General features: G+C 39.7%; 1 protein-coding gene across 1 annotated transcript in view; it reads right to left on the minus strand.

Moving 5' to 3' along the window:
- Window positions 1-27014, minus strand: part of ANO4 (anoctamin 4) — a 454222-nt gene that overhangs the window by 185940 nt on the left and 241268 nt on the right. Inside the window, exons 6-7 of the mRNA XM_060165661.1 lie at window positions 8561-8697; window positions 5958-6116 (exon numbers count right to left, since the gene is read on the minus strand). Of these exons, the coding sequence (XP_060021644.1) occupies window positions 5958-6116; window positions 8561-8697 (296 nt within the window). The remainder of the gene's footprint in view (window positions 1-5957; window positions 6117-8560; window positions 8698-27014) is intronic.

Raw genomic sequence — 27014 nt, forward strand, 5'->3', positions numbered from 1 at the left:
TTTTCTTTTTTAACATCTTTATTGGAGTATAATTGCTTTACAATGCTGTGTTAGTTTCTGCTGTATAACCAAATGAGTTAGCTATATGCATATGTATATCCCCATATCTCCTCCCTCTGCGTCTCCCTCCCACCCTCCCTAACCCACCCCTCTAGGTGGACACAAAGCACTGAGCTGATCTCCCTGTGCTAGGCGGCTGCTTCCCACTAGCTATCTATTTTACGTTTGGTAGTGTATATATGTCCCTGCCACTCTCTCACTTCGGCCCAGCCTACCCTTCTCCCTCCCCATGTGCTCAAGTCCATTCTCTACATCTGTGTCTTTATTCCTGTCCTCCCTTAGGTTCATCAGAACCATTTTTTTTAGATTCCATATATATGTGTTAGCATACGGTATTTGTTTTTCTCTTTCTTACTTCACTCTGTATGACAGACTCTAGGTCCATCCACCTCATTACAAATAACTCAGTTTCATTTCTTTTTATGGCTGAGTAATATTCCATTGTATATGTATGTGCCACATCTTCTTTACTGAGATTCATTTTTAAATACCAGGAATCAACATGATATAAGGGTAAAGAGTAAGTAGGCTCAAGTTTTAATCTGGGCTTTATCTCTTACTGGCTTTGCCACCTGGGGCAAGTTACTGCTTTGCCTCAATTGTCTCACCTATAAAATGGAGATGATAATAGTAAGTGATTCACGAAGGCAAGAGTGAGAATTTAATAATACTATTTCTTGTCATCATCTCAAAGAAAAATGTCCAAGATTCCCAACCCTGAGTGCTATGCATGTGTTTACTACAGTGAGATATTCCAATCCTTCTGAGAAACAAGTGAAAACACAAACAGGCTATTTTGACACATTGCACTCTTTTGTGAATTTCTGTTTTTAAAGCTTACTATATTTTCTCTTTGGAGGGGGCAATGTCCTTGAGTAGGACTGAGAGGATGGGGTGTTATGTCCAAAGCAAAGGGTTGGCTTAAGCTAGGAGCACAGTCAGAACACCCTCAGCAGCAGGGGCACGGCTGCATTTGTGGACATAGATGCAGGCAGGTGGGTCCCTGCATGGGAGGAACTCGCGGCCGTTCTTTTTTATTGCTTTGAGGACGCTGCTCCAAAAATTCTTCCCTCACTTTTCCCCAACATCAAGTTTGCCTCTCAAATTATTTCTATTAGCATGAAATCATGCAGTTATTTCTCCCATCTTAAATAAAAAGAACGCTTTCTTGACCCAAAGTCTTACACCAGTTATCACTCCATTTCTCTTTTCCTTTACAGTGAAACTCCGTGAAAAAGCTATTTCTATCTGCTGTCTCCACATTTTCTCCCCCAATTCTTGAACACATTTAGTCATGAATTCACTTCCACCTCTCCGTGGAAACTTCTCTTGCCCAGCTCCCCAGAGCCCTCCACATCGCTAAATTCAGTGACTAACTTTCAGTCTTCATCTTACTCACCCCGTCCAGCAGCAGCATCTGACACAACTGCTCCTTCCCTCCTGAAACACTTCCCTCCAGGCACCAAACCCTCTAGGTTTTCCAGCCCAGATCTCTGCCTGTCTTCCAGACTCTTCCCTCCTATTCAACATCTCCACCACCGGGACACCTCAAACTCAACACGTCTACAAGGGAACCCACTTCCCTCTGCTGCCCTGTAAATGGCAGTTCTTCCAACTTTATTTTTCTGGTTTTGGCCGTGTCATGCAGCATGTGGGATCTTAGTTCCCCGATCGGGGATCCAAGTCACGCCCCCTGCACTGGAAGGGCGGGTTTGTAACCACTGGACCACCAGGGAAGTCCCTCTTCCAACTCTTTAAATGAACAGTGTATGACAGATGAATGGCCTGTGACTCCTTCACATCACTCATTCAGTCTGTCTTCAGTTCCCGTCGGCTCTACTTCCTACTCTTCTCAGCATCTCCTCTGCTGTGCGCTTGGCCAAGCCACCATCACCTCTCTCTTGGACTCTTGTGACGAATCTCCTCACTGACCTCTCTGATTCTGCCCTCACCACCTCCCCACTTCCCACAGTCTACTATCACCAGGAAACCCCAATGACCCTAATAAAACAGAAACCAGATCTTATCATGCCTTGGCTCAAAACTGTCCGGTGATTTCCCATGTCATGCAGAGAAAAACTAAAGTTGCCCAGTGACCAATAAGACCTGATGTCATCTGGCTTCTGTTGCCTCTCTGATATAATTTCTCACTATTCTCTACTCTGCTCAGTCAACTCCTGTCATACTGGCCTCTTTACTGTTCCATAAACACACCAGGCATGCTCCTGACTCAGGGCCTTTGCACATGCTATTCTTGTTCCCTGGGAAAGAGGCCCGCCTTTACCAACTTTCATAAAATTGCAAGCCCTTCTCGACACTTCCTGCTTTACTTTTTTCTCCTTAGCATTTATTGTTCTTCAACACAGATTTCCTCATTTAGTTTGTTCTTAATTTCCCACAGGGCAGGAATTTTTTTTTTTTTTTTTTTTTTTTTTTTTGTGGTACGTGGGCCTCTCACTGTTGCGGCCTCTCCCATTGCAGAGCACAGGCTCCGGACGTGCAGGCTCAGTGGCCATGGCTCACGGGCCCAGCCGCTCCGCGGCATGTGGGATCTTCCCGGACCGGAGCACGAACCCGGTGTCCCCTGCATCGGCAGGCGGACTCTCAACCACTGCGCCACCAGGGAAGCCCAGCAGGAATTTTTTGTCTTTTTTATTCACTGCTGAGTTCTTAGTGCTTAAGGCAGTGCCTGGCAGAGAGTAAGTGTGTAATAAATATGTGTTGAATGAAGTTAACTACCATCAAGATGGTACGATTTATATAAATACAGTTATTTGGTAAACAACTGATGATATGAGTTTCCACCCGTGCTCTGTGTGATTCTCAAGAGGAAGGGTGCTCCATTAATCTAACTGGTACTCATACACCCCAAATAATCCCAAAGTCATCCATGACCTGACCCTTCATATGAAGGAAGATATAAACCTCTTATTGATAATGATTTAAAAATAGGTACCAAAGAGTCAATGATGGACATAAAATTAAAAATGAAAAAAAATTATTTTTTATTTACAAATTCATCAAAATGTGAATTTATAAATATGAATTTACCTTTAAAGAAGGGAATCTCTTTAAACAGACAGACACTTAAGAAGAAAATCACTTGGATTTGATACTTTCTTTGGGAACTTTGCTGTGAATTGCTTTCTCTGGGCTTATATGAAAGATGAGTTACAGAATATTAAAGACCCAGGGCACTAAAACAAGCACTTACCTGCTGACTAATCAGGTGGGGGGCACAGTTTCCACGAAAGATGAAATTTGACTACATCCTCACTTTTATCATGAATTAAAGATTTTCCTGGCTGTGTTTCTTGACTTTCAATGTTAAAAGAGATAAAGATTCTCTTTCTATTAACCTGTTCAACTACAGAGCCTGTCTTTACTGATTTGGAAACAAAAGCTTCTAAGTCTGTGACACATTTTCTGTAACTGTTGGACATCATGACACACAGGTAATGAAGACGATACTGATTATACATCAGGTACGTGTGGATTCACAGGAAGCCCCCTGGGTTTTCTTTCTTCTTTTCCACCTTGAACTATGTGCTTTGTTTTATGTATAAAAGGTGGAAGTAACTTCTGGAAGCTGAAATAGCTATTAAAATTGCTGTCTTTCTACTGAAACTATTTATGAAAACACTAGATTTAAATAAGAGTGCTTCCGATGGGTTTTAAATCTAATTATACAATGGAGATACAGATTTACTGTTCATACAAGGGACATTTTATTTTAATTAGTTGTGACAGGGAAAATTAATTTAGCTATAATTTCCTGCTGCCTCTAAGCAAGGAAGGATGTGCAGAGATCCCCCGCTTCTTGCTGAACTGGCTGTGGCTGTGAGGACGCAAAGCAGAGCTCAGAGACAGAGTTAGAGTCAAACTGTGCTGCTTATGCAGAGTTTGGGCCACAGGGAAAAGCTGCTTAGGAAGAAGTTTCCAGAAAACCAAGCTGTTGGTAGTGGATAGAGGACTGTAGGGAAGCTGCCACCAAGAGAGGAACTTTTGGGGGGAAGGGAGAGAAAGAGATGCTTAGATAAGTTTTTATGAAGTTTTGCCATATGGTGATATTGCCCTTTTCCCAACTGCTATTTTTTCCAGTAAACATTAAAATAAATACCTAGGTATTAAAATTTGTTTTAAATTAGAACCAAACAAAATTATCTTGTATACCACTAAAATCATATGAGCTGAACATCTAACACACTATGGTCAACCCTGGACTACACAGAACCAACCGCACACTAAAAGACAGAATAACCGTCCTCAGCTACCTGCTCTAATTCTGGCAGCTGAATACTGTAGTACAGATGATTTTCAGGAGACATACAGGAGATGTGTCATTTCTTTACTAATGTATTTTTTTCGGAAAAGTATTAGGCGTTTTGAGTTTTAACTTGTAAGCCACAAAATGACATTGAAAAGACCTACACACAAGAAGCCCCAGGAGTGGAGAGAATAGTTATGAAGCTCCAAATATAAATCTTTCATTAACTGAAGCAAGTTACCTAGTTTTGATGGGAATCAAAACTCTGACAGAGTCAGAATGAATCACACGAAGGACTTTCGTTATTTCAGATCATGTCGCAATACAGATCTTTTATTTCTTTACATAAAAATTCTGAAACTTAGAATAAAAGATGAAGAAAAGATTTTTAGGGATAAAATATTACTGCACTATCAATGTTAAGATAAGAATACACCACTGTCTCAAGAGAAACTTAAAGAACAAGATTTATCAAAGGCATGTTCAGCGGGTATAGGAAAGATTTTCTGGAACCCCACAAAAGTGGAGAAAACAACATATTTAACTCCATTTGTTGCTCTGGGGGAAACTCCAGCTGAAGCAGTCTTTTGAGCTATCTGCTTCCACTTTCCTGAGAATGAGAACCTGTTCCCTTAAGGCTATACTCATCTCACTGTTTTTCTAATTCTCTTTTTGGAGACTTCCAGAAAAATATCACTTCTGTTTTATAAATGCTCCAGAGTGGAGGCTAGTCTAACAGACCTGGAAACGTCCTATTTATCTAAAGTGTACCAAGATTAGCATGCAACCTTCACCGTATAAAGAAAAACATGGATGTCTGACTTCAAAGATCTATCCTTTAGCCTTGAAAAGCAGAATCAGAAGCAAACCCTTTTAATTGGCAACATGTTCTTCTGGACTATGAAAAGCTCCAGTAGCTGTGCACAGTGTTCAGGGAAAATCTGAGAAGAGTTACATAATCCAGCTAACAAGGCCAAGTTCTAGAAACGCGCACAGCGTTTCTGGGTACACAATAATCCCATTGTGGATTATTATCAGAGGCTGGGCCTCTTGTACCATCCTCAAACTTCCCCTGCAGAGGAGAAAAGGGGAAGAGTAAACACTGATAAGGTAATCCTTGAGTTTGGGAACTTGATAAAAACAACCTGAATGTCTTTTAAAAACAGAATCACTCTGTAAGTCCCAGCTGTTTTTGGCCCAATCAGCCAGTGTCTTCTGCTTGTGTGTGAGGATACCCAAACCCATCATGTTTCCTGAAATGTAAAAAGAGCCTCTATGGTGGGGTGATTGCTTTTTATCCGAAGTTTTCTTTAACCATGCAAATAGAACCCGCCATTAACATCGAGAAGCAGTAGATGTAGGAAATCAGGTAAATTATAACACTTTGAAACAATCCATTTAATTTGAATATTTTGATTTTTACGGAATCTTTTGGCATTAAAATGCTCTCAAAGGCAAACTGTGCTGCGAAAATCTAATTGCTAGAACATTCTCCACACACTGCAGATTGGCAAACCCTCAGCAAATGAAACATTCAGTTAACATAATGACTAACTGCTTATTTTTTAATTGTCTCCCAATATGAATAGATGTATATTTATATTTTTTCTCATCCAAGCAAACTACTTACCTCTTTCTCCATTTGTAATCCTTCTGCTCTAATATTTCTTTCAAATATTTCTCTCTTTTCCATCTGGGGGTTGGATTTTCTGTACACAAGAATGTAGTCAATTCTACACTTTCCATCTCTGAAGTAAAGTCCATTTGATTTGTTTTTTTCTGGTACTGTCTGCACACAAAGAGAAAGGGACCAGTTTAAGACACTCAAAATTGAGCCTTGGGTGAGTAATATTAAAGAACGATTAAAACTAAATGCATTTCCTTGTGTTTTATCAAAATTACACTTTTACTAATGAAAAATGTAAACAAGAGGAAACAAAATAAAAATTGGAAAAAGCCGTCAAATGGGCAAAACTTAAGTCACCTAACAATACCAAATGTTGGCAAGGATGTGGAGCAACTGAGAATTCTCACATTCTACAGGTGAGAGTGAAAATTGATATATTTACTCTGGAAAACACACTAGCATCATCTTGTAAAATTGAACATTTACATAACATATATCCCTACAGAAATTCCTGGTAAAGCAACTAGGAAACATGTATATGAATGTTCACAGCAGCATTATTCATAAGAGAAAAAAATTTAAACATAGGAATCAGTGCAAATCAATGAAGAGGCAAATAGCTAAATAGACTGTAGAACAGTGATACAGTGGAATATTATACAGCAGTGAAAACAAACTACTGATGCATCTAATAATAAGCAAAAATCTTAAGAACAATATTGACAGAAAAAAGCAAGTCACAAAAGACTTTATACTGCATGATACCATTTTTTATAAAGCACAAAATAAAATCAATGTAAAATAAGTTGTTAAGGCTACTTATGTATGCATGGTAAAACCATTTTTAGAGCAAGAGAATAAAAAACACAAAAATTCAGGAAGACAGTCCATCCGGGAGGAGAGAAGGATGGGACCACAAGTGGTTTGATGGTTTTAGTAATACTTTAGTTCAGGATTTCTCAAATTTTTTTCCCACAATAAGAAAATTATTTTTCGTGTGATATTTGTGTATACAGTTGTGAACAACAATGGGGTTAAATCCACTTGTAACTTATAGTCATAGTGGGGCCTCCATATCCACAGTTCCTCAGCATCACGGATTCAATCAACCACATACCACGTAGTCATGTAGTGTCTACTATGGAAAAACTTCCATGTATAGGCGGACCCGCACAGTTCAAACCTACGTCATTCAAGGGTCAACCGTATGCATAAACACAAAATTGGAGGACACAGTACACGTCAGTTTCCAAATAGTAGTACGAAGAAGGAACACATGCCAGACCTCCAAGGCCACTGCTAGAATCCATACTCACGCACAAGTGACACGCATGCAACCTCATCCAAAACGAAAATCTCAGTCAGGAGTGATGGAAATAACACGTCTCATAGCTGGTGTAGGTATTTATAATTGATGACCAATCCTCACTGACGATTTTTGGCTTCTGCCTTAAGAAGTACACAGATGTCTACCCAAATAAACACTTTCTTAACAATCATCTGCCAGGGAAAGGAACTATCCTGTAGATTTAACACATTAGCATCTATCTGCAAAACCAGCCAAGGCTTCAAGAGGAGGGTTAGCAAAGCCCTAACCTACCTGAGACTGTTTCATCATCTATAAATTAAGGGGATTACACTAGCTGCTTTTTGAGGTGCCTTTCAAGGTCCTTCCTTTATGCCACATTATGGCATCCAAAGTTTCTGTGTGAAAAGATGATGATAGAATGAGTTTTTTCTTACAAAAAACAAAAACAAACAAAAAAAAACCCACACATAGATAAGTAGCATATGGTATTTATAGAGAGGACTGGGAAGCTTGGTAGAAGTAAACAATTTTCCCTGGTCAAAGGTGTTATCCTTTCACTAGTTAACAGCCTCTGGAATAATAAAGAATACACAATAAATTAGTTGTGTATTCTTAAAGAATGTTAAGAATACACAATAAATTAGTTGACTCTGATCTGTTCTCCCATCACCTAAACCTAGTGCATATACAAAGGAGATATTAAACTCCACTGAGACACAGCTGAGCAACAGTGAATGCCTTTAACAAAATACTTATTTTTCCCCCCAAAATGACACATGAACAGATGGGTCTATTTACAATTGCAATGAGTTCCCAGATTACAGAGGCAAATGGAAACTCAGAGAGGCTTCAGACAACCCAACACCTACTGAGGTCTGGTCCACTCTGTGTCACTGTTCTACATGCTGGGAGATTTCAACAGAAATTGATTTCATTTCAATTTTACAAGATTTCAACATCCTTGTAAAGCTAGCTTTTTACTAGTTAGCGACACCCAGAACGTAGATCATTTTAAAATGATGGGTGGTTTTAAGAATCTTCTCTATAAAAACAAAATGCCTTTGGGTATAAGGTGTATGACCCACTGAAAGTTTGTTTTGAGAGTAAGTAGATTTCAGATCCCTGAAATGTGCTTAGACTCCTAGAGGACATCACAGGATTACAAGACCTGGTCGTTTTTTTCCCTCAGGAACCCACAGTTCAATGAGATGATGACTTTAAACAATCTACTGGATTATGCTTGTCAGGTTCCTGCCTGGATCAAGAGTTGTGTTTTTAAGAAATCGCACACACTTACCTCTCCCCCTGCTTCCAATCTGCTAGCATCATCTGAAGTACTGGTCAGGTTTCCAGGGTGAAGGAGAGAATCGTCATCTTTGCAAGGACTGTTGACAGCTTCCAATTCATCAAAAAGAATATTGACATCCTTGGCCACTAGAATCAAAGTAAATACAAGTCGGGGTAAGAATCTGGGATCTTAAAAGCAATACTAAAAGTAAAGACATCTCCGGACTTTGCTGGTGGTGCAGCAGTTAAGAATCCGCCTGCCAATGCAAGGGACAGGGGTTTGAGCCTTGGTCCGGGAAGATCCCATATGCCGTGGAGCAACTAAGCCCACGTGCCACAACTACAGAGCCTGCACTCTAGAGCCCGCGCGTCACAACTACTGAGGCTGCATGCCACAGCTACTGAAGTCCGCATGCCTAGAGCCCGTGCTCTGCAATAAGAGAAGCCACCACAATGAAAAGTCTGCGCACTGCAACAAGGAGTAGCCCCCGCTCGCCACAACTAGAGAAAGCCCGTGCACAGCAATGAAGACCCAACACAGCCAAAAACAAAAATTAATTAAAAAAAAATTAAGACACTTTAAAAAAAAAGTAAAGACATCTCCCTTTGGCTTCATATTTTTTGTTTCAATAACCCCTTGAATGACAGGTATTTTATTTCCTAAGAGAAACGGATGTCAGATGTAAAACATGTTTGACCAAACAGTGTCTTCATTAGGCAAGATGGACAACGTGAAGTAAAGTATCTTCATAGTGTAAAGATAACTTGTCTTCCATGATAACAGGAGGCGTTGTGTTTGTTTAGCTTTCCTTCATATAGTTGTTTAGCATAAGGTTCTTTAAGACTTCTAAGAACTCATTTTGTGTTGGAGATGACCTATATTTTTAAAATTTTTTGTTTTTATTTATATGCCATACAACTTGCTAAGTGAACCCGTAAATGTGCTACTTGCATAGTTCAGTAAGAACTGTGATTTTATTTCCCCTTTGTTACTTCTTTAAGGCCTAACAGAGAAAAGCTGATGCACTAATAAAGCATGCAGTTAGGTTTTTTGCCTTTCTTCTTCCTCTAATCATGAATTGGAATTACGAATTGAGCTACTCAGGAACTCTCCCAAAAGACTCTTGATGCTAATATGTCAACAGATGAAGTACTGTATATGGAGTCGTAAATACAGGATACCACACTCAAATGCACACAGTGTTGCAGTACACCAGATAGTAAAGTTCAACACTAGTGGATGGGAAAATATAATGCCAGGTATGGGTTCCTTCGTTATTTTTTATTGAAGTACAGTTGATTTACAATGTTTCAGGTGTACAGGAAGAATGTACATTTATGTATATATTCTTTTTCAGATTCTTTTCCATTATAGGTTATTACAAGATACTGAATATAGTTCCCTATGTTATACAGTAGGTCCCTGTTGTTTATCTATTTTTATATATAGTAGTGTATACCTGTTAATCCCAAATTCACAATTTATCCTTCCCCCTCTTTCGCCTTTGGTGACTGTATGTTTGTTTTCTATGTCTGTGAGTCTATTTCTGTTTTGTAAATATGTTCAGTTGTATCATATTTTAGATTCCACATATAAGTTAAATATGATATTTGGCTTTCTCTCTCTGACTTCACTTAGTATCATAATCTCTAGGTCCATCCATGTTGCTGCAAATGGCATTATTTCGTTCTTTTTTATGGCTGAGTAATATTCCATTGTATATATGTATCACATCTTCTTTATCCATTCATCTATCAATAGACATTTAGGTTGCTTCCGTGTCTTGGCTATTGTAAACAGTGCTCCTGTGAACATCGGGGTGCATGTATCTTTTTGAATTAGAGTTTTCTCCGGATGTATGCCCAGGATTGACACTGCAGAATCATTTTTACTTTTTTAAGGAAAACTCCATTCTATTCTCCATAGTGGCTGCACCAATTTACATTCCCACCAACAGTGTAGGAGGGTTCCCTTCTCTCCACACCTTCTCCAGCATTTATTATTTGTAGACTTGTTTTTTTTCTTGCAGTACGTGGGCCTCTCACTGTTGTGGCCTCTCCTGTTGCGGAGCACAGGCTCCAGACGTGCAGGCTCAGCGGCCATGGCTCATGGGCCTAGCCGCTCCGCAGCATGTGGGATCTTCCCGGACTGGGGCACGAACCCGTGTCCCCTGCATCGGCAGGCGGACTCTCAACCACTGCACCACCAGGGAAGCCCTATTTGTAGACTTTTTGATGATGGCCATTCTGACTGGTGTGATACCTCATTATAGTTTTGATTTGCATTTCTCTAATAATTAGTGATATTGAGCATATTTTCATGGGCCTGTTGGCCATCTGTATGTCTTCTTTGGAGTAACGTCTATTTAGGTATTCTGCCCATTTTTTGATTGGGTTGTTTTGTTTTTTGACACTGAGCTGTATAAGTTGTTTGTGTATTTTGGAAATTAAGCCCTTGTCAGTCGCATTGTTCGCAAATATTTTCTCTCAGTCCATAGGTTGTCTTCTTGTTTTGTTTATGGTTTCCCTTGCTGTGCAAAAGCTTTTAAGTTAAATTAGGTCCCAGTTGTTTATTTTTGCTTTTGGGGCCCCTTCTTTATTGACTCAAATTATATGCCAACATTGAAGTTCACTTTTTTCTTTGATGCTTTAAAAACAGCTAAGGATTTTTAACCTATGAGAAGCTGCTGATCAGTATCATTTATAGGAATTTGAGTTCTATTTACCCAAGCATACAAAAGAGTATTCATTCTTTCACCTAGAAAAATTTTAGAGGTGTGCACGCTATGTGTCAGGCACCGAGCTGTGCAGTGACTGTAACTTGGTGAATAAGTGATGTGTCTTCCTGCCCTTCTGGTAATAACAAAGCAAATAATCAAAGAAATGTGAAGTGTGCTGAGTGCTATAAAGAACAGAGTCTAGATATAGAGAGAATAATGATAATGTACTTAGACGGGGTGACCAGGATCTAAAGCTGTATCCAAGTGTGTGATTTTGGGCAATTCATTTAACGGCAAGTTTTTCATTTGTAAAATAAACAGGCATGGGAATAAAATGAACATTTATTGCTTACTGTGATAGGCTGAATCCAGACCCCAAAGGTGACCTAATCCCTGGAACGTGTGAATGTGTTACCTCATATGGGAAAAGGGACTTCATCGATTTGATTAAGTCAAGGATCTTAAAATGGGGAGATTATCCAGGATTATATGAGTAGGCCAATGTAATTACAAGAGAGGCAGGAAGGTCAGAATGAGAGAGAGAGAGACACTGGAAGATGCTATGCTGCTGGCTTTGAAAATAGAGGACAAGGTCACAAGTCAAGGAATCTAGAAGATACAAAAGGCAAGAAAGCAGATTCTCCCCTAGAGCCTCTAGAAGGAACACAGTCTTACTGACACCTTGAGGATGTCTGACCTTCAGAACCGTAGGATAATAAATCTGTGCTGTTTTAAGTTACTAAGTTTGTGGTAATTTGTTACAGCAGCAAGAAGTAACTAATACACTCACTAGAGGTTTTTAGGCTCTGAGGCTACCAAGGAAAAACATCATAATCTTTTCATACAGTCAAGGTTTAGGAGCATCTACACTGTGCCAGGTGATCAAGAAGAAGCACTAACACTTTTGAGGAAGTACAGTATGCTGTGGGAGATGTCAAAGTCAAAGACAACTTCCCTGGCCACCCTATGTAAAGAAGCTGCCCCTCACCCAATTACTCTCCATCTCCTCTCACTGCTCATTTCCTTCACAGCATGTATCATAGTCTGTAATTATTTATTCATTTGTTTACTTGTATGCTGGATGTCTACCCTATTAGAATATAAGTTCCATAAGGGCAGGGACCCTGTCTGTCTTGACTGGTGTACAGAGGTCCAGGCATGGAGTAAGCCCTCAACTCATATTTGTTGAATAACAGAATGACCTCGAAGTGGTCACTGTCTAATGATGTGTAAGAGTCCTATTTTCTCCACTGTTCTACGGCTCTGGGACCTTGCATATACGTTTCTCCAAACACAATTCTTATTCACAAGCCAGGAGCTCCAGAGTTTCAAGTAGATACCGGTTAAATTTTCAAACAGATAGTGATGACTTTCTAAGTAGCTATCGGTTATATGTGAACAATGGGGTAAAAATATTCTTTTAACAACATTGGAAGACCTGCTTACTATTTTCCAAACTCTACCACTTAGCGGTGTGAATTTGTGTTCCCAACTCCTCACAGGTGAGACAGGTACAGAAAACTTCTTTAAGGGTGGCTGAGAGTATTATGTGAGATTATGTACACATTAGCAGGGTGGCTGACACATGGCAGATCCATAAGAAATGTTGGTTTCTTAATTTTAGACTCTGGGACCTTAAGTTAGCATTTTAGCATCATCAATACAAAAAGGCAGAGGAAGCATTTACAAGTTGGAATGCTTATTCAGAGGGATGGATTGGGATGAGATGAGAGATAAAGGGGGAAGCTAAAGAGCACACTGAGATTTTTGTCTTGGTGACTGGCTCTCACTGGGGAGAAACTCTTGACTATCCATTCATCCATCCATGAGGAATTGCCCTTATGCTTTCGCCAAGGATAGAAAATTACCACATCATCTTCCACCAGTATCACTTTCTGGTGTTGGCACAATCTGTTCAAGAAAGCCTTTGACATCTATGGTCCTCAACTGGCCCTAAACTGTCACCCTGAAGGCATCTGGTATGGTCTGGAGACATTTTTGATATCGAGGGGTGGTGCTAGTCATATCTAGTGGGAAGAAGCCAGGGATGCCGCTAAATATCCTACAATGCGCAGAACAGCCCTTACAGCACAGAGTTCTCCAGCCAAAAATGTCAACGGTGCTGAGGTTGAGAAATTCTGCTCTACATTAAAGGCCCAACTATTTGATTCTAGAGGGACCAGCTATATGGGAAAAGGGAGAGAAGCCCTTTGCTTTCCTTATTGCTGCTCACCAGAATTACTGCCTGGAAGTTATTATGGGACTGATTCTACCTGGGCACTCAAGGGAAATCAGTATGTCAGGCAATCTGATTTTTGGAGAATGTGTGGTATGAAGGCATCATTATTACCTGCCAGTCTCTCAAGAGCTTCAGCCTAGATTAGAAATGCTGAAGCGTCAGAAAATGCTCAACTGATGGATTAAAGTTTTAATGAGCTCTGCCCACCAGCTCTACCCATCACAGGTCCCTCCCATCAGGAAACTTGCACAAGCCTCTTAGACAGACTCATCCACCAGAGGGCAGACAGCAGAAGCAAGAAGAACCACAATCCTGCAGCCTGTGGAACAAAAACCACATTCACAGAAAGATAGACAAGATGAAAAGGCAGAGGGCTATGTACCAGATGAAGGAACAAGATAAAACCCCAGAAAAACAACGAAATGAAGTGGAGATAGGCAACTTTCCAGAAAAAGATTTCAGAATAATGATAGTGAAGATGATCCAGGACCTCGGAAAAAGAATGGAGGTAAAGACTGAGAAGATGCAAGAAATGTTTAACAAAGACCTAGAACAATTAAAGAACAAACAAACAGAGATGAACAATACAATAACTGAAATGAAAACTACACTACAAGGAATCAATAGCAGAATAACTGAGGGAAAAGAACGGATAAGTGACCTGGAAGACAGAATGGTGGAATTCACTACTGCAGAACAGAATAAAGAAAAAAGAATGAAAAGAAATGAAGACAGCCTAAGAGACCTCTGGGACAACATTAAACGCAACAACATTCGCATTATAGGGGTGCCAGAAAGAGGAGAGAGAGAGAAAGGAAAGAGAGAGAGAAAAAATATTTGAAGAGATTATAATCAAAAACTTCCTTAACATGGGAAAGGAAATAGCAACCCAAGTCCAGGGAGTACAGAGAGTCCCAGGCAGGATAAACCCAAAGAGAAACACTCCAAGGCACATGGTAATCAAACTGACAAAAATTAAAGACAAAGAAAACTTATTGAAAGCAACAAGGGAAAAACGACAAATAACATACAAGGGAACTCTCATAAGGTTAACAGCTGATTTCTCAGCAGAAACTCTACAAGCCAGAAGGGAGTGGCATGATATACTTAAAGTGATAAAATGGAAGAACCTAAAACCAAGATTACTCTATCCAGCAAGGATCTCATTCAGATTCGATGGAGAAATCAAAAGCTTTACAGACAAGCAAAAGCTAAGAGAATTCAGCACCACCAAACCAGCTCTACAACAAATGCTAAAGAAAATTCTCTAAGTGGGAAACACAAGAGAAGAAAAGGACCTACAAAAACAAACCCAAAACAATTACGAAAATGGTCATAGGAACATACGTATCAATAATTACCTCAAACGCGAATGGATTAAATGCTCCAACCAAAAGACACAGGCTTGCTGAATGGATACAAAAACAAGACCCATATATATGCTGTCTACAAGAGACCCACTTCAGACATAGGGACACATACAGACTGAAAGTGAGGTGACGGAAATAGATATTCCATGCAAATGGAAATCAGAAGAAAGCTGGAGTAGCAAAACTCATATCAGATAAAGTAGACTTTAAAATAACGTATGTTACAAGAGCCAAGGAAGGACACCTCATAATGATCAAGGGATCAATCCAAGAAGAAGATATAACAATTATAAATATATATGCACCCAACATAGGAGCACCTCAATACATAAGGCAACTGCTCAGAGCTATAAAAGAGGAAATCGACAGTAACACACTAATAGTGGGGGACTTTAACACCTCACTTACACCAATGGACAGATCATCCAAAATGAAAATAAATAAGGAAACACAAGCTTTAAATGACACAATACACCAGATAGATTTAATTGATAATTATAGGACATTCCATCCAAAAACAGAAGATTACACTTTCTTTTCAAGTGCACATGGAACATTCTCCAGGACAGATCACATCTTGGGTCACACATCGAGCCTCAGTAAATTTAAGAAAAATTGAAATCATATCAAGCATCATTTCGGACCACAATGCTATGAGATTAGAAACGAATTACAGGGGAAAAAAATGTAAAAAAGACAAACACATGGAGTCTAAACAATACATTATTAAATAACCAAGAGATCACTGAAGAGATCAAAGAGAAAATCAAAAAATACTTAGAGACAAATGACAATGAAAACACGACAATCCAAAAGCTATGGGATGCAGCAAAAGCAGTTCTAAGAGGGAAGTTTATAGCTACACAAGCCTACCTCAAGAAACAAGAAAAATCTCAAATAAACAATCTAACCTTACACCTAAAGGAACTAGGTACATGTAAAAGTATGAGATTAGATCACTCCCTCACACCATACTCAAAAATAAGCTCAAATGGATTAAAGACCTAAATATAAGACCAGAAACTATCAAACTCTTAGAGGAAAACATAGGCAGAACACTTTATGACATAAATCACAGCAAGATCCTTTTTGACCCACCTCCTAGAGAAATGGAAATAAAAACAAAAATAAACAAATGGGACCTAAAGAAACTTAAAAGCTTTGGCACAGCAAAGGAAACCATAAACAAGACCAAAAGACAACCTTCAGAATGGGAGAAAATATTTGCAAATGAAGCAACTGACAAAGGATTAATTTCCAAAATTTACAAGCAGCTCATGCAGCTCAATATCAAAAAAACAAACAACCCAATCCAAAAATGGGCAGAAGACCTAAATAGACATTTCTCCAAAGAAGATATACAGACTGCCAACAAACACATGGAAGAATGCTCAACATCATTAATCATTAGAGAAATGCAAATCAAAACTACAATGAGATATCATCTCACACCGGTCAGAATGGCCATCATCAAAAAATCTAGAAACAATAAATGCTGGAGAGGGTGTGGAGAAAAGGAACACTCTTGCACTGCTGGTGGGAATGTGAATTGGTACAACCACTATGGAGAACAGTATGGAGGTTCCTTAAAAAACAAATAGAACTACCATATGACCCAGCAATCCCCCTATTGGGCATATACCCTGAGAAAACCATAATTCAAAAAGAGTCATGTACCAAAATGTTCATTGCAGCTCTACTTACAATAGCCCGGAGATGGAAACAACCTAAGTGCCCATCTTCGGATGAATAGATAAAGAAGATGTGGCACATATATACAATGGAATATTACTCAGCCATAAAAAGAAACGAAATTGAGCTATTTGTAATGAGGTGGATAGACCTAGAGTCTGTCATACAGAGTGAAGTAAGTCAGAAAGAGAAAGACAAATACCATATGCTAACACATATGGAATTTAAGGGAAAAAAAAAGTCATGAAGAACCTAGGGGTAAGATGGGAACAAAGACACAGACCTACTAGAGAATGAACTTGAGGATATGGGGAGGGGGGAGGGGGAAGGGTGAGCTGTGACAAAGAGAGAGAGAGGCATGGACATATATACACTACCCAACGTAAGGTAGATAGCTAGTGGGAAGCAGCCGCATAGCACAGGGAGATCAGCTCGGTGCTTTGTGACCGCCTGGAGGGGTGGGATAGGGAGGGTGGGAGGGACGGAGAGGGAAGAGATATGGGAACATATGTATATGTATAACTGATTCACTTTGTTATAAAGCCAAAACTAACACACCATTGTAAAGCAATTATACCCCAATAAAAATGTTTAAAAAAAAAAGGAACTAGAGAAGGAAGAAAACCCAAAGTTAGCAGAAGGAAAGAAATCATAAAGATCAGAGCAGAAATAAATGAAATAGAAACAAAGAAAACAATAGCAAAGATCAATAAAACTACAAGCTGGTTCTTTGAGAAGATAAACAAAAATGATAAACCATTAGCCAGCCTCATCAAGAAAAAGAGGGAGAGGACTCAAATCAATAAAATTAGAAATGAAAAAGGAAAGGTTACAACAGACACCGCAGAAATACAAAGCATCCTAAGAGACTACTACAAGTAACTCTACGCTAATAAAATGGACAACCTGGAAGAAATGGACAAATTCTTAGAAAGGTATAACATTCCAAGACTGAACCAGGAAGAAATACAAAATATGAACAGACCAATCACAAGTGATGAAATTGAAACTGATTAAAAATCTTCCTAAAAACAAAAGTCCAGGACCAGTTGGCTTCACAGTTGAATTCTATCAAACATTTAGAGAAGAGCTAACATCCATCCTTCTCAAACTCTTCCAAAGAATTGCTGAGGAAGGAACACGCCCAAACTCATTCTATGAGGCCACCATCACCCTGATACCAAAACCAGACAAAGATACTACAAAAAAAGAAAATTACAGACCAATATCACTGATGAATATAAATGCAAAAATCCTCAACAAAATACTAGCAAACAGAATCCAACAACACATTAAAAGGATCATACACCATGATCAAGTGGGATTTATCCCAGGGATGCAAGGATTCTTCACTATATGCAAATCAACCAATGTGATACACCATATTAATAAATTGAAGAATAAGAACCATATGATCAACTCAGTAGATGCAGAAAAAGCTTCTGACAAAATTCAACACCCATTTATGATAAAAACTCTACAGAAAGTGGGGATAGAGGGAACCTATGTCAACATAATAAAGGCCATATATGACAAACCCACAGCAAAGAACATTTTCAATGGTGAAACACTGAAAGCATTTCCTCTAAGGTCAGGAACAAGACAAGGATGTCCACTCTCACCACTATTCTTCAACACAGTTTTGGAAGCCCTAGCCATGGAAATCAGAGAAGAAAAAGAAATAAAAGGAATACAAATTGGAAAACAAGAAGTAAAACTGTCACTGTTTGCAGATGACATGATACTATATAGAGAAAATCCTAAAGATGCCACCAGAAAACTACTAGAGCTAATCAGTGAATTTGGTAAAGTCGCAGGATACAAAATTAATGCACGGAAATCTCTTGCATTCCTATACACTAATGATGAAAAATCTGAAAGAGAAATTAAGGAAACACTCCCATTTACCACTGCAACAAAAAGAATAAAATACCTAGGAATAAACTTACCTAGGGAGACAAAAGACCTTTGTCCAGAAAACTGTAAGACACTGATGAAAGACATTAAAAATAATACCAACAGATGGAGAGATATACCATGTTGTTGGATTGGAAGAATCAATATTGTGAAAATGACTATACTAAAAAGCAATCTACAGATTCAATGCAATCCCTATCAAATTCCCAATGGCATTTTTTACAGAACTAGAACAAAAAATCTTAAAATTTGTATGGAAACACAAAAGACCCTGAATAGCCACAGCAGTCTTGAGGGAGAAAAATGGAGCTGGAGGAATCAGAATACCTGACTTCAGACTATACTACAAAGCTACAGTGATCAAGAAAATATGGTACTGTCCCAAAAACAGAAACATAGATCAATGGAACAAGACAGAAAGCCCAGAGATAAACCCACACACCTATGGTCAACTAATCTATGACAAAGGAGGCAAGAATATACAATGGAGAAAAGACAGTCTCTTCAATAAGTGGTGCTCAGAAAACAGGACAGCTACATGTAAAAAAATGAAATTAGAACATTCCCTAACACCATACACAAAAATAAACTCAAAATGGATTAGAGACCTAAACGTAACACCGGACACTATAAAACTCTTAGAGGAAAACGTAGGAAGAACACTCTTTGACATAAGTCCCAGCAAGATCTTTTTTGATCCACCTTCCACAGTAATGGAAATAAAAACAAAAATAAACAAATGGGACCTAATGAAACTTAAAAGCTTTGGCACAGCAAAGGAACCATAAACAAGACGAAAAGACAACCCTCAGAATGGGAGAAAATATTTGCAAATGAATCAACGGACAAAGGATTCATCTCCAAAATATATAAACAGCTCATGCAGCTCAATATTAAAAAAACAAACAACCCAATCCAAAAATGGGCAGAAGACCTAAATAAACATTTCTCCAAAGAAGACAAACAGATGGCCAAGAAGCATATGAAAATCTGCTCAACATCACTAATTATTAGAGAAATGCAAATCCAAACTACAATGAGGTATCACCTCACACCAGGCAGAATAGGCATCATCAGAAAATCTACAAATAACAAATGCTGGAGAGGGTGTGGTGAAAAGGGAACCCTCTTGCACTGTTGGTGGGAATGTAAATTGATACAGCCACTATGCAGAACAGTATGGAGGTTCCTTAAAAAACTAAAAATAGAATTACCATATGATCCAGCAATCCCACTACTTGGTATATACCCAGAGAAAACCATAATTCAAAAAGGCACATGCACCCCAATGTTCATTGCAGCACTATTTACAATAGCCAGGTCATGGAAGCAACCTAAATGCCCATCGACAGACGAATGGATAAAGAAGATGTGGCACATATATATACAATGGAATATTACTCAGCCATAAAAAGGAATGAAATTGGGTCATTTGTTGAGACATGGATGGATCTGGAGACTGTCATACAGAGTGAAGTAAGTCAGAAAGAGAAAAACGAATATTGTATGTTAACACATATATGTGGAGCCTAGAAAAATGGTACAGAAGAACCAGTTTGCAGGGCATAAACAGAGACACAGATGTAGAGAACAAACGTATGGACACCAAGGGGGGAAGGCGGCGGGAAGGTGGGGGTGGTGGTGTGATGAATTGGGCGATTGGGATTGACATGTATACACTGATGTGTATAAAATTGATGACTAATAAGAACCTGCTGTATAAAAAAAGAAAATTTAAATTAAAAAATTTTTTTTAAAAAAAAGAGAAAAGAAAATACTCAGCTGAACATGTGGTCAGTAAGAAGACTGTAGAACGTGTAAACACTCCGCAGAATAAACATGTGCCCTTTGTCAGTATTTCACCATTGTCACTGATAGATCCACTTTAACTACAAGGTAAAGTTTAGGAACAAAGTGCAACCTCCTTTGATGCGAACTTTCATTCTGTTCTTTAAGAAAACCCCCAACTCTGAAGTTCACCTATTTTTAGAAATCTATTTATTCAACAAGTAGTTACTGAGTACCTACCCTGGGCAGACAGTGTGCTGGGCTAAAAGCTGGGGCTTAAGTACTAGACATGACAGGCAGGACCCCTGACCTCACAGAGCTCAGGGTCCAGCCAAGGTGGGAGCAGGGCCTCTCCTTCTCTGGCACAGATGTGACAAACATCCTCTTCATGCAAACAAGGTCGCTTGTTAATGGATCCCTTTACCTCCCTCATACTTTTTTTCTCGAATAAAAAAATGTTTGATAATTATCTGCCTGGTAGAATTCTGTAATTAGGGTCATTAAATAAGAGAGTCCAATGTTCAGAGAAGTCAATTAAGAATGGCAAGAGAGAGAAAGAGAGAGAATTTTAAAATTCCATGCAAACCAGGTATGGACCTGCATTGTACTCAGACTCAGGAAGGGCTGTGTGAACAAAACTTGGCAGTTAACATGGGTCCCAGTAGGTGGGTACCATGCATTTGGGAAAGCAAGAGAGATTCCCAAATGATTCTCTTTTGCAAAAAGCAGGCACTCAGCCTAAAGAGACCCAGGAACTAAACAGCAGGGAATCACATTTAACAACTGAACAAAGGTCAAGAAACTCAAATTGCCTGGGAGACCAAAATTCAGCTACAGCCTCTGAGTAAAGCCACAAACTCAGCATAGAAAAGAGATTTCTGAGGGCTGGCTTGTGATACTCTCCCAGAACGGAGGCAGAACAGAGAAGGCAGAGGGCCAGGAAGCAGGAGATGCTGACATTCTTCCTGTGTGGGAAGGCAAATTTGCCGCCAGAGTACTGAATCTACTCATCAAATATCTGCAATTATTTCCATTATTCCTTCAGTGAAAATCATTGGGGATGTTAGCGATTATTCGATTCTCTTGGGAAAAGAGACTGCAAATACACCGCAAGGGCTCAGACAAACAAGTGAACTGATCATCTTCTGTCACTTGTTCATTAAACCAACATTTAGTTTAGGTGCGGGAGGTATAAACATGACCGAGACATGAGTGGGAAGCCTTGTACTTCCAGACAAGAGGATGAAATTGAGGAAGCAGTGCTATAAAGGCAACAAAAAAACAAATCGCAAATGTTTAGACTGTTTTAGAAACAGTCTAAAAGAGTAAAAAATAAACTCCAAAAAATCAAATCGTTCGACTCCCTGCTCTTTTTAAAAAATAACCCCACCTTGGCATTATAGTTCAGGAGTACTTTAATCTCAGTATTTTCTGGTGCAGAGAAAATAAAGTGAAATGATAGGTCACTGAAGAAGACATGAAAGGGCTGTGCAGTATCATCCAAGTATCTATATTTGTCCTCCAGCGTGCCGGTTCATTACACTATTTTTATCCCGAGTTCCAAATTATTACATCTGATGCGCAGAGTTCTGAAGGTATTACATATTGACCTCAAAGCCTCATTAGAAAATGAAAAAAAAAAGAAAAAGGATTGTTCATGTCTCAGTTTAAACACTTACCTGGCTGTTTTATAACCAGTTCATCTTTACATTTAGGGTCCCTTTCAGGTAAGGCCCAAGGCAGCTCCAAATTTGACCCAAGGGCTGGCTAGCAAACAAGAGGTGCTCAATGCTCATTTAAAATAAAAGCTGGTTTAAGATGATATCAATTGTCATTTTCTTCTTATTCTAATTATCTCAGTGCCGTTGCTTGAAAGAATCTGTTTTTCTCTTGGATTCCGAGTTAAACAGGAAGAAGGTGGGAAAGGATGACAATTTATTCAGAGCCAACCAGGTGTGAAAGATTGTGAGGCTTGTTTTCTCCTTTCAGTCTCAGAACACCTTAGGAGACAGGCAGTATGAGAAAGAAGCCAGGTTCAGAGGTGCTAAGTATGGTCACACAGCTCATAAGTGACAGAGATGAACCTGAACCCAGGACGGACTCCCAAATCCAGGCTATTTCTAGCTGACTCCTTGGTTTTGTGGAAAGCATTCACTGTTCTTAAATCATGTTTGGCTTTCAGGAACAGCAAGTCATTTAACCAGCAAACAACTGTCACAGTTTTAACATTTATCTGCATAAAGCTAGACTTTACATCTGTAGCCCGACAAGTCTGACACTTTTACAAATTTAACAAATAGATCAAATTAAATGTTTTTTAAAAATTCAGGAAAACACAGAGCCTCAGCACAGCTTTGAGCACCTTAGGCTGGGATTTTAAGAGCCAAACACTGCTTAGCATTTATATGGCACTAGCAAGACTAGGACCCTCTAGAAGTTCAAAGAGAAAAGAGAAAGAGGGTCCCTCTAGGACCCTCTGCTCTTCAAATGAATCTGATGACGTCCCTAAGGCAGAGACTGCCTGGTGGACCAAGAAGAAGAAAAAGTAAGCCTGATTTAGAAAACTCAAAATAAATAATTGGAAAGGACACAAATCCTTCCTTAGCTGGCTTTATTCCTTTCTAATAGGTCAGTGGTTTTCAAAGTGTGCTCCTGGGAACCCCAGGATTCTTTTGAGGAACTTCAGGGGCCATGGAGGCCAAAAAGGAAACTGCGCAAAGTCCTACACCGTTTACCCCTACCTACTCCAAGCAGCTCAGTTATCTGTCTTACACAGATATTATATGTGATAATATAATATATAATTATATTCTAATTATATTACATAATATCAATATTATTGATATTATATATAAAAATATATGGGGGGGGGAAAGACAGATTCCAACTTTTAAAAAGTTTGGAGACCCCTGCTAGTGTGTTATGGCAACAATTAAATGGGTATGTTAACATTTCCCCAAAGAAAAACTGGGACAAGCAAGCTGGGGTTCTAATGGTTACAGATGTGAGAGCAGGCACTTTTCTTCTGCCGTGGGAAGGTAACTCAAATGCTGTAAGATTCAAAATGTGCCTTTAAAAAAACAAGTCATGAGTTTTTTAAAGATGTGTGGTTGGGAAGGATGCTGTTTATAAAATTACAGAGCATACACGACGGCATGGGGTGCCCACAACACACTCTGCAAAGGGGCCGAGATCATTAACTCGTGCCCAAGACAGCGTGTTTCTTAAGAGGAGCTTCTCTTGCAACTGCTCCATTCTAAAGGGAAGACAGACACCTTGGCCACTTCTGCAACAAGGCAGCTAATGACGGCACCTCTTCCAGCACTGGGAACGACATAGAGAAGGACTGTATACCTGATGCAAACTTTGCTCAGTAGCCTCGGTTCCCTTCTCACAACTAGAAGCAAGATCAGTGATGTTGTGCATTAAAAACCCTAAAAGTCTACTGACCATAATTGTCCCTTCTCTGGAAAGAGCGTGAGCTTTGGGTGTAGACAAACCTGGGTTCAAACACTAGTCCTCCCACTTACTATGAGATTGGGTGCTTTAACTTGTTCAAGCTTTAATTTCTTTACCTTTTAAGTGGGGATAATACAACGTACCAGAGAGGATTGTTGTGAGGAATGAAGAGAAGGTGGCCGCCAACACGTCCACAGCGCTTACCGTGTGCCAGGCACTAAGGGTTTTGCACAGATTTTCTATAACTACCTCCCTTTTATAGATGTGAAAATTAAGGCAAAGAGAGTTTAAGACTAAATAAAATAATACAGGTAAAAAGTCAACCACAGAGTTGCCAGACAAGATGTTCAACTGATGTCAGTTCCTCCCTCTCCCCCATCTTCCCCTTTGAAACAGCATAGCCATGTGAATTAAAAATACAATGGGAGGGCTTCCCTGGTGGCGCAGTGATTGAGAGTCCGCCTGTCGATGCAGGGGACGCGGGTTCGTGCCCCGGTCCGGGAAGATCCCGCATGCCGCGGAGCGGCTGGGCCCGTGAGCCATGGCCGCTGAGCCTGCGTGTCCGGAGGCTGTGGGAGAGGCAACGGGAGAGGCCACAACAGTGAGAGGCCCGCGTACCGAAAAAAAAAATACAATGGGAAATCAGGGCTCAAGCCACTGGATTCAAAACGACTCACTGGATGTCACTGAGAAATGACTAAGTCTCATCACCCACAGAAGCAAGAGCACCACCAACGTGGGAACAGCTATAGGATTGCTTAGGGGCACATGCAGGCACAAAGGGTCGGACTAGAGCGTAACGATCATCCAATAATCCTTCCAACCTCCCAGTTCTCCTTCCAAATACTCTGCTATTTGCTCTCTCTCGTTCCCTAGTCCATTAGAACCTAATGGGCTACATCACAATAAAGTCTGCAGGGTATGAATGCCGCTCAGGAGTCCCCAGAGTCTATACAGTTGGCCCTCTATATCCACAGGTTTCCCATCTGAGGATACAACCAACCCATCTGCAGCAGACAGTTTCATTTCAGTTACTGCTGACATTCCCACTCCTCTACCTCACATATCCAGAGCTGCACAAAGGTTCTAGAGGTTTTGCAAACTACTCTGGTCTCCAAGCTGCTCCACTGGCTACTGCTGAGCTGCCCCCTTTGTGAGTCTACAGTGGAATTCACTCACTCATGCATTAACAAAATTTACTGAGCAGCTACTATACTCCATACTCTGCTCAAGGAACTGGGTATACAACAAAGAAACAGGAAGATGAGACTGCTGCCTTCACAGAGCCTCCAAAGTTCCCTGCATGCTGAAGGATCTGTTCCTTCCTCAGGCTGCAGAATCTCAGCCATGGCTGGCAGTTCAGGTGGCCCAGGCACAGGCCCCACAAGCACACAACACAACCACTCCCTCTCTTCCCACCCACCTACAAGAAGCCATGCCACCACTGCAGGACACTCCAAGGAAGCCTGTCTTAGGACATTCCTCCTGTCTATTTCTCTCTCTCTCTCTCTCTTCTTCTCCTATCTAAGCATCAGGCACTCAGGAGCTCAGACTTTCAGAGAACAAGAGGCAGGAACTTTAGGCAACACAAAACTCTGCAGAGGACTTCCCTGGTGGCGCAGTGGTTAAGGATCCGCCTGCCAATGCAGGGGACATGGGTTCAAGCTCTGGTCTGGGAAAATCCAACATGCCGCGGAGCGACTAAACCCATGACCCACAACTACTGAGCCTGAGCTCTGAAGCCCGCAAGCCACAACTACTGAGCACACATGCCACAACTACTGAAGCCCACACGCCTAGAGCCTGCGCTCCGCAACAAGAGAAGCCACCACAATGAGAAGCCCGGGAACCACAATGAAGTATAGCCCGCACACAGCAAGAAGACCCAATGCACCCCAAAACAAGCAAATAAATAAATAAATAAATTTACTTAAAAAAAAAACAAACAAAAAACTCTGCTGAAACAAAGGCATTGAAGAGACCTGGCTGCTAACTTGGGATGAGAATAGAAAGGGAGGGAAAAAAAACATGAAGGAAACAATACACACACACCCAAACACAAGTATCCCCTTACATTAGACTGCCACATATAAAGGCTTTTCTCCTAGAAAGCAAATGGGTTGCTTTCACTTTGAACAATAAGACAAAGTTTTTCCTGAATCCAACTGTGCACCAAAACGTTCACCACTGCTTTAAAGAGTTATGCCTAGTACAGTACCTGGCATATGACAGGTGAGATGGATACATGAATGGATGGATAAAATAACTCTTTCCTTCCTATAAGCCATACATCTGATACGGGGGAAGTTGAAAAACAACTTATGGACGGTTAACCATTCTGAGACATCTTCTTTTGAACAGATGAAGCTATACTTAGGGCATAAGCAATATAGGAAAAAATGTATTTTACAATGTAGAAGAATGGTAGAGGATTTCTTGCATCCAGATGTAACAACATAAGAATCAAACTGTAAAAATCCAAAGTAGTTCATTTTTTCCTAATCATTTTTATCTCACTTTTTATTTAGCATAACAAGGACTGACATACAATGAAATATTGACTTTATCATATATTAATCATATCGCCTGGGGAGGTATATTCACCTTTAAAATGGAGAAAATAGTATCTATTAATTACAGTTGTTTTAACAATGACAAGAGATAGTAAGGGAGAGCACTTACTATGATGGCTGCTAAGACACTCAAGAAATGTTTGAAACATGCGCGTGCACACGCGCGCGCACACGCACACACACACACACACACAGAGTCTTCTAGCTCAATCTTGAAGGTCATACATATATGTCCACAAATTCTAAGAAACAGTGAAATCTTTCCATCATCCTGCTAATCCCAATAAAAACATTTGTAGCAGACAAGGAGTTTTACTGATGTTCAAATCCTATATTTTTTACATTTTTTATATTTTGGTCTTTCAAAGCTTTCTACAAACAATAATCTAAGGTACAGTCCCTTGAAGAACCAAGCCATGTGTTTTTATACTTAGAAATTTCAATGAACTGGTTAAACATCTGAATCATATTTGGAATCTCTAGTTAGACTCTAAAGGTAGATAAACGGCCCAAATCTTTCTTACACAAGTTGCCCCAGACTGTGTGGACAGCTTCCCAAACCTACTTAGCATAAAACTTGTTTTTTAAACAAGAAAATAAACAGATTAATTCTCAAACATTGGAAAATTCTTAAACCTATAAAACTTGATTTGCTTTCTAAAATGAAGTAATATTTCCCTTTTCTTGTTTTTAAATTTAAATATTA

Source organism: Lagenorhynchus albirostris, chromosome 11 (assembly GCF_949774975.1).
Source record: "Lagenorhynchus albirostris chromosome 11, mLagAlb1.1, whole genome shotgun sequence".
NCBI lineage: Eukaryota > Metazoa > Chordata > Mammalia > Artiodactyla > Delphinidae > Lagenorhynchus > Lagenorhynchus albirostris.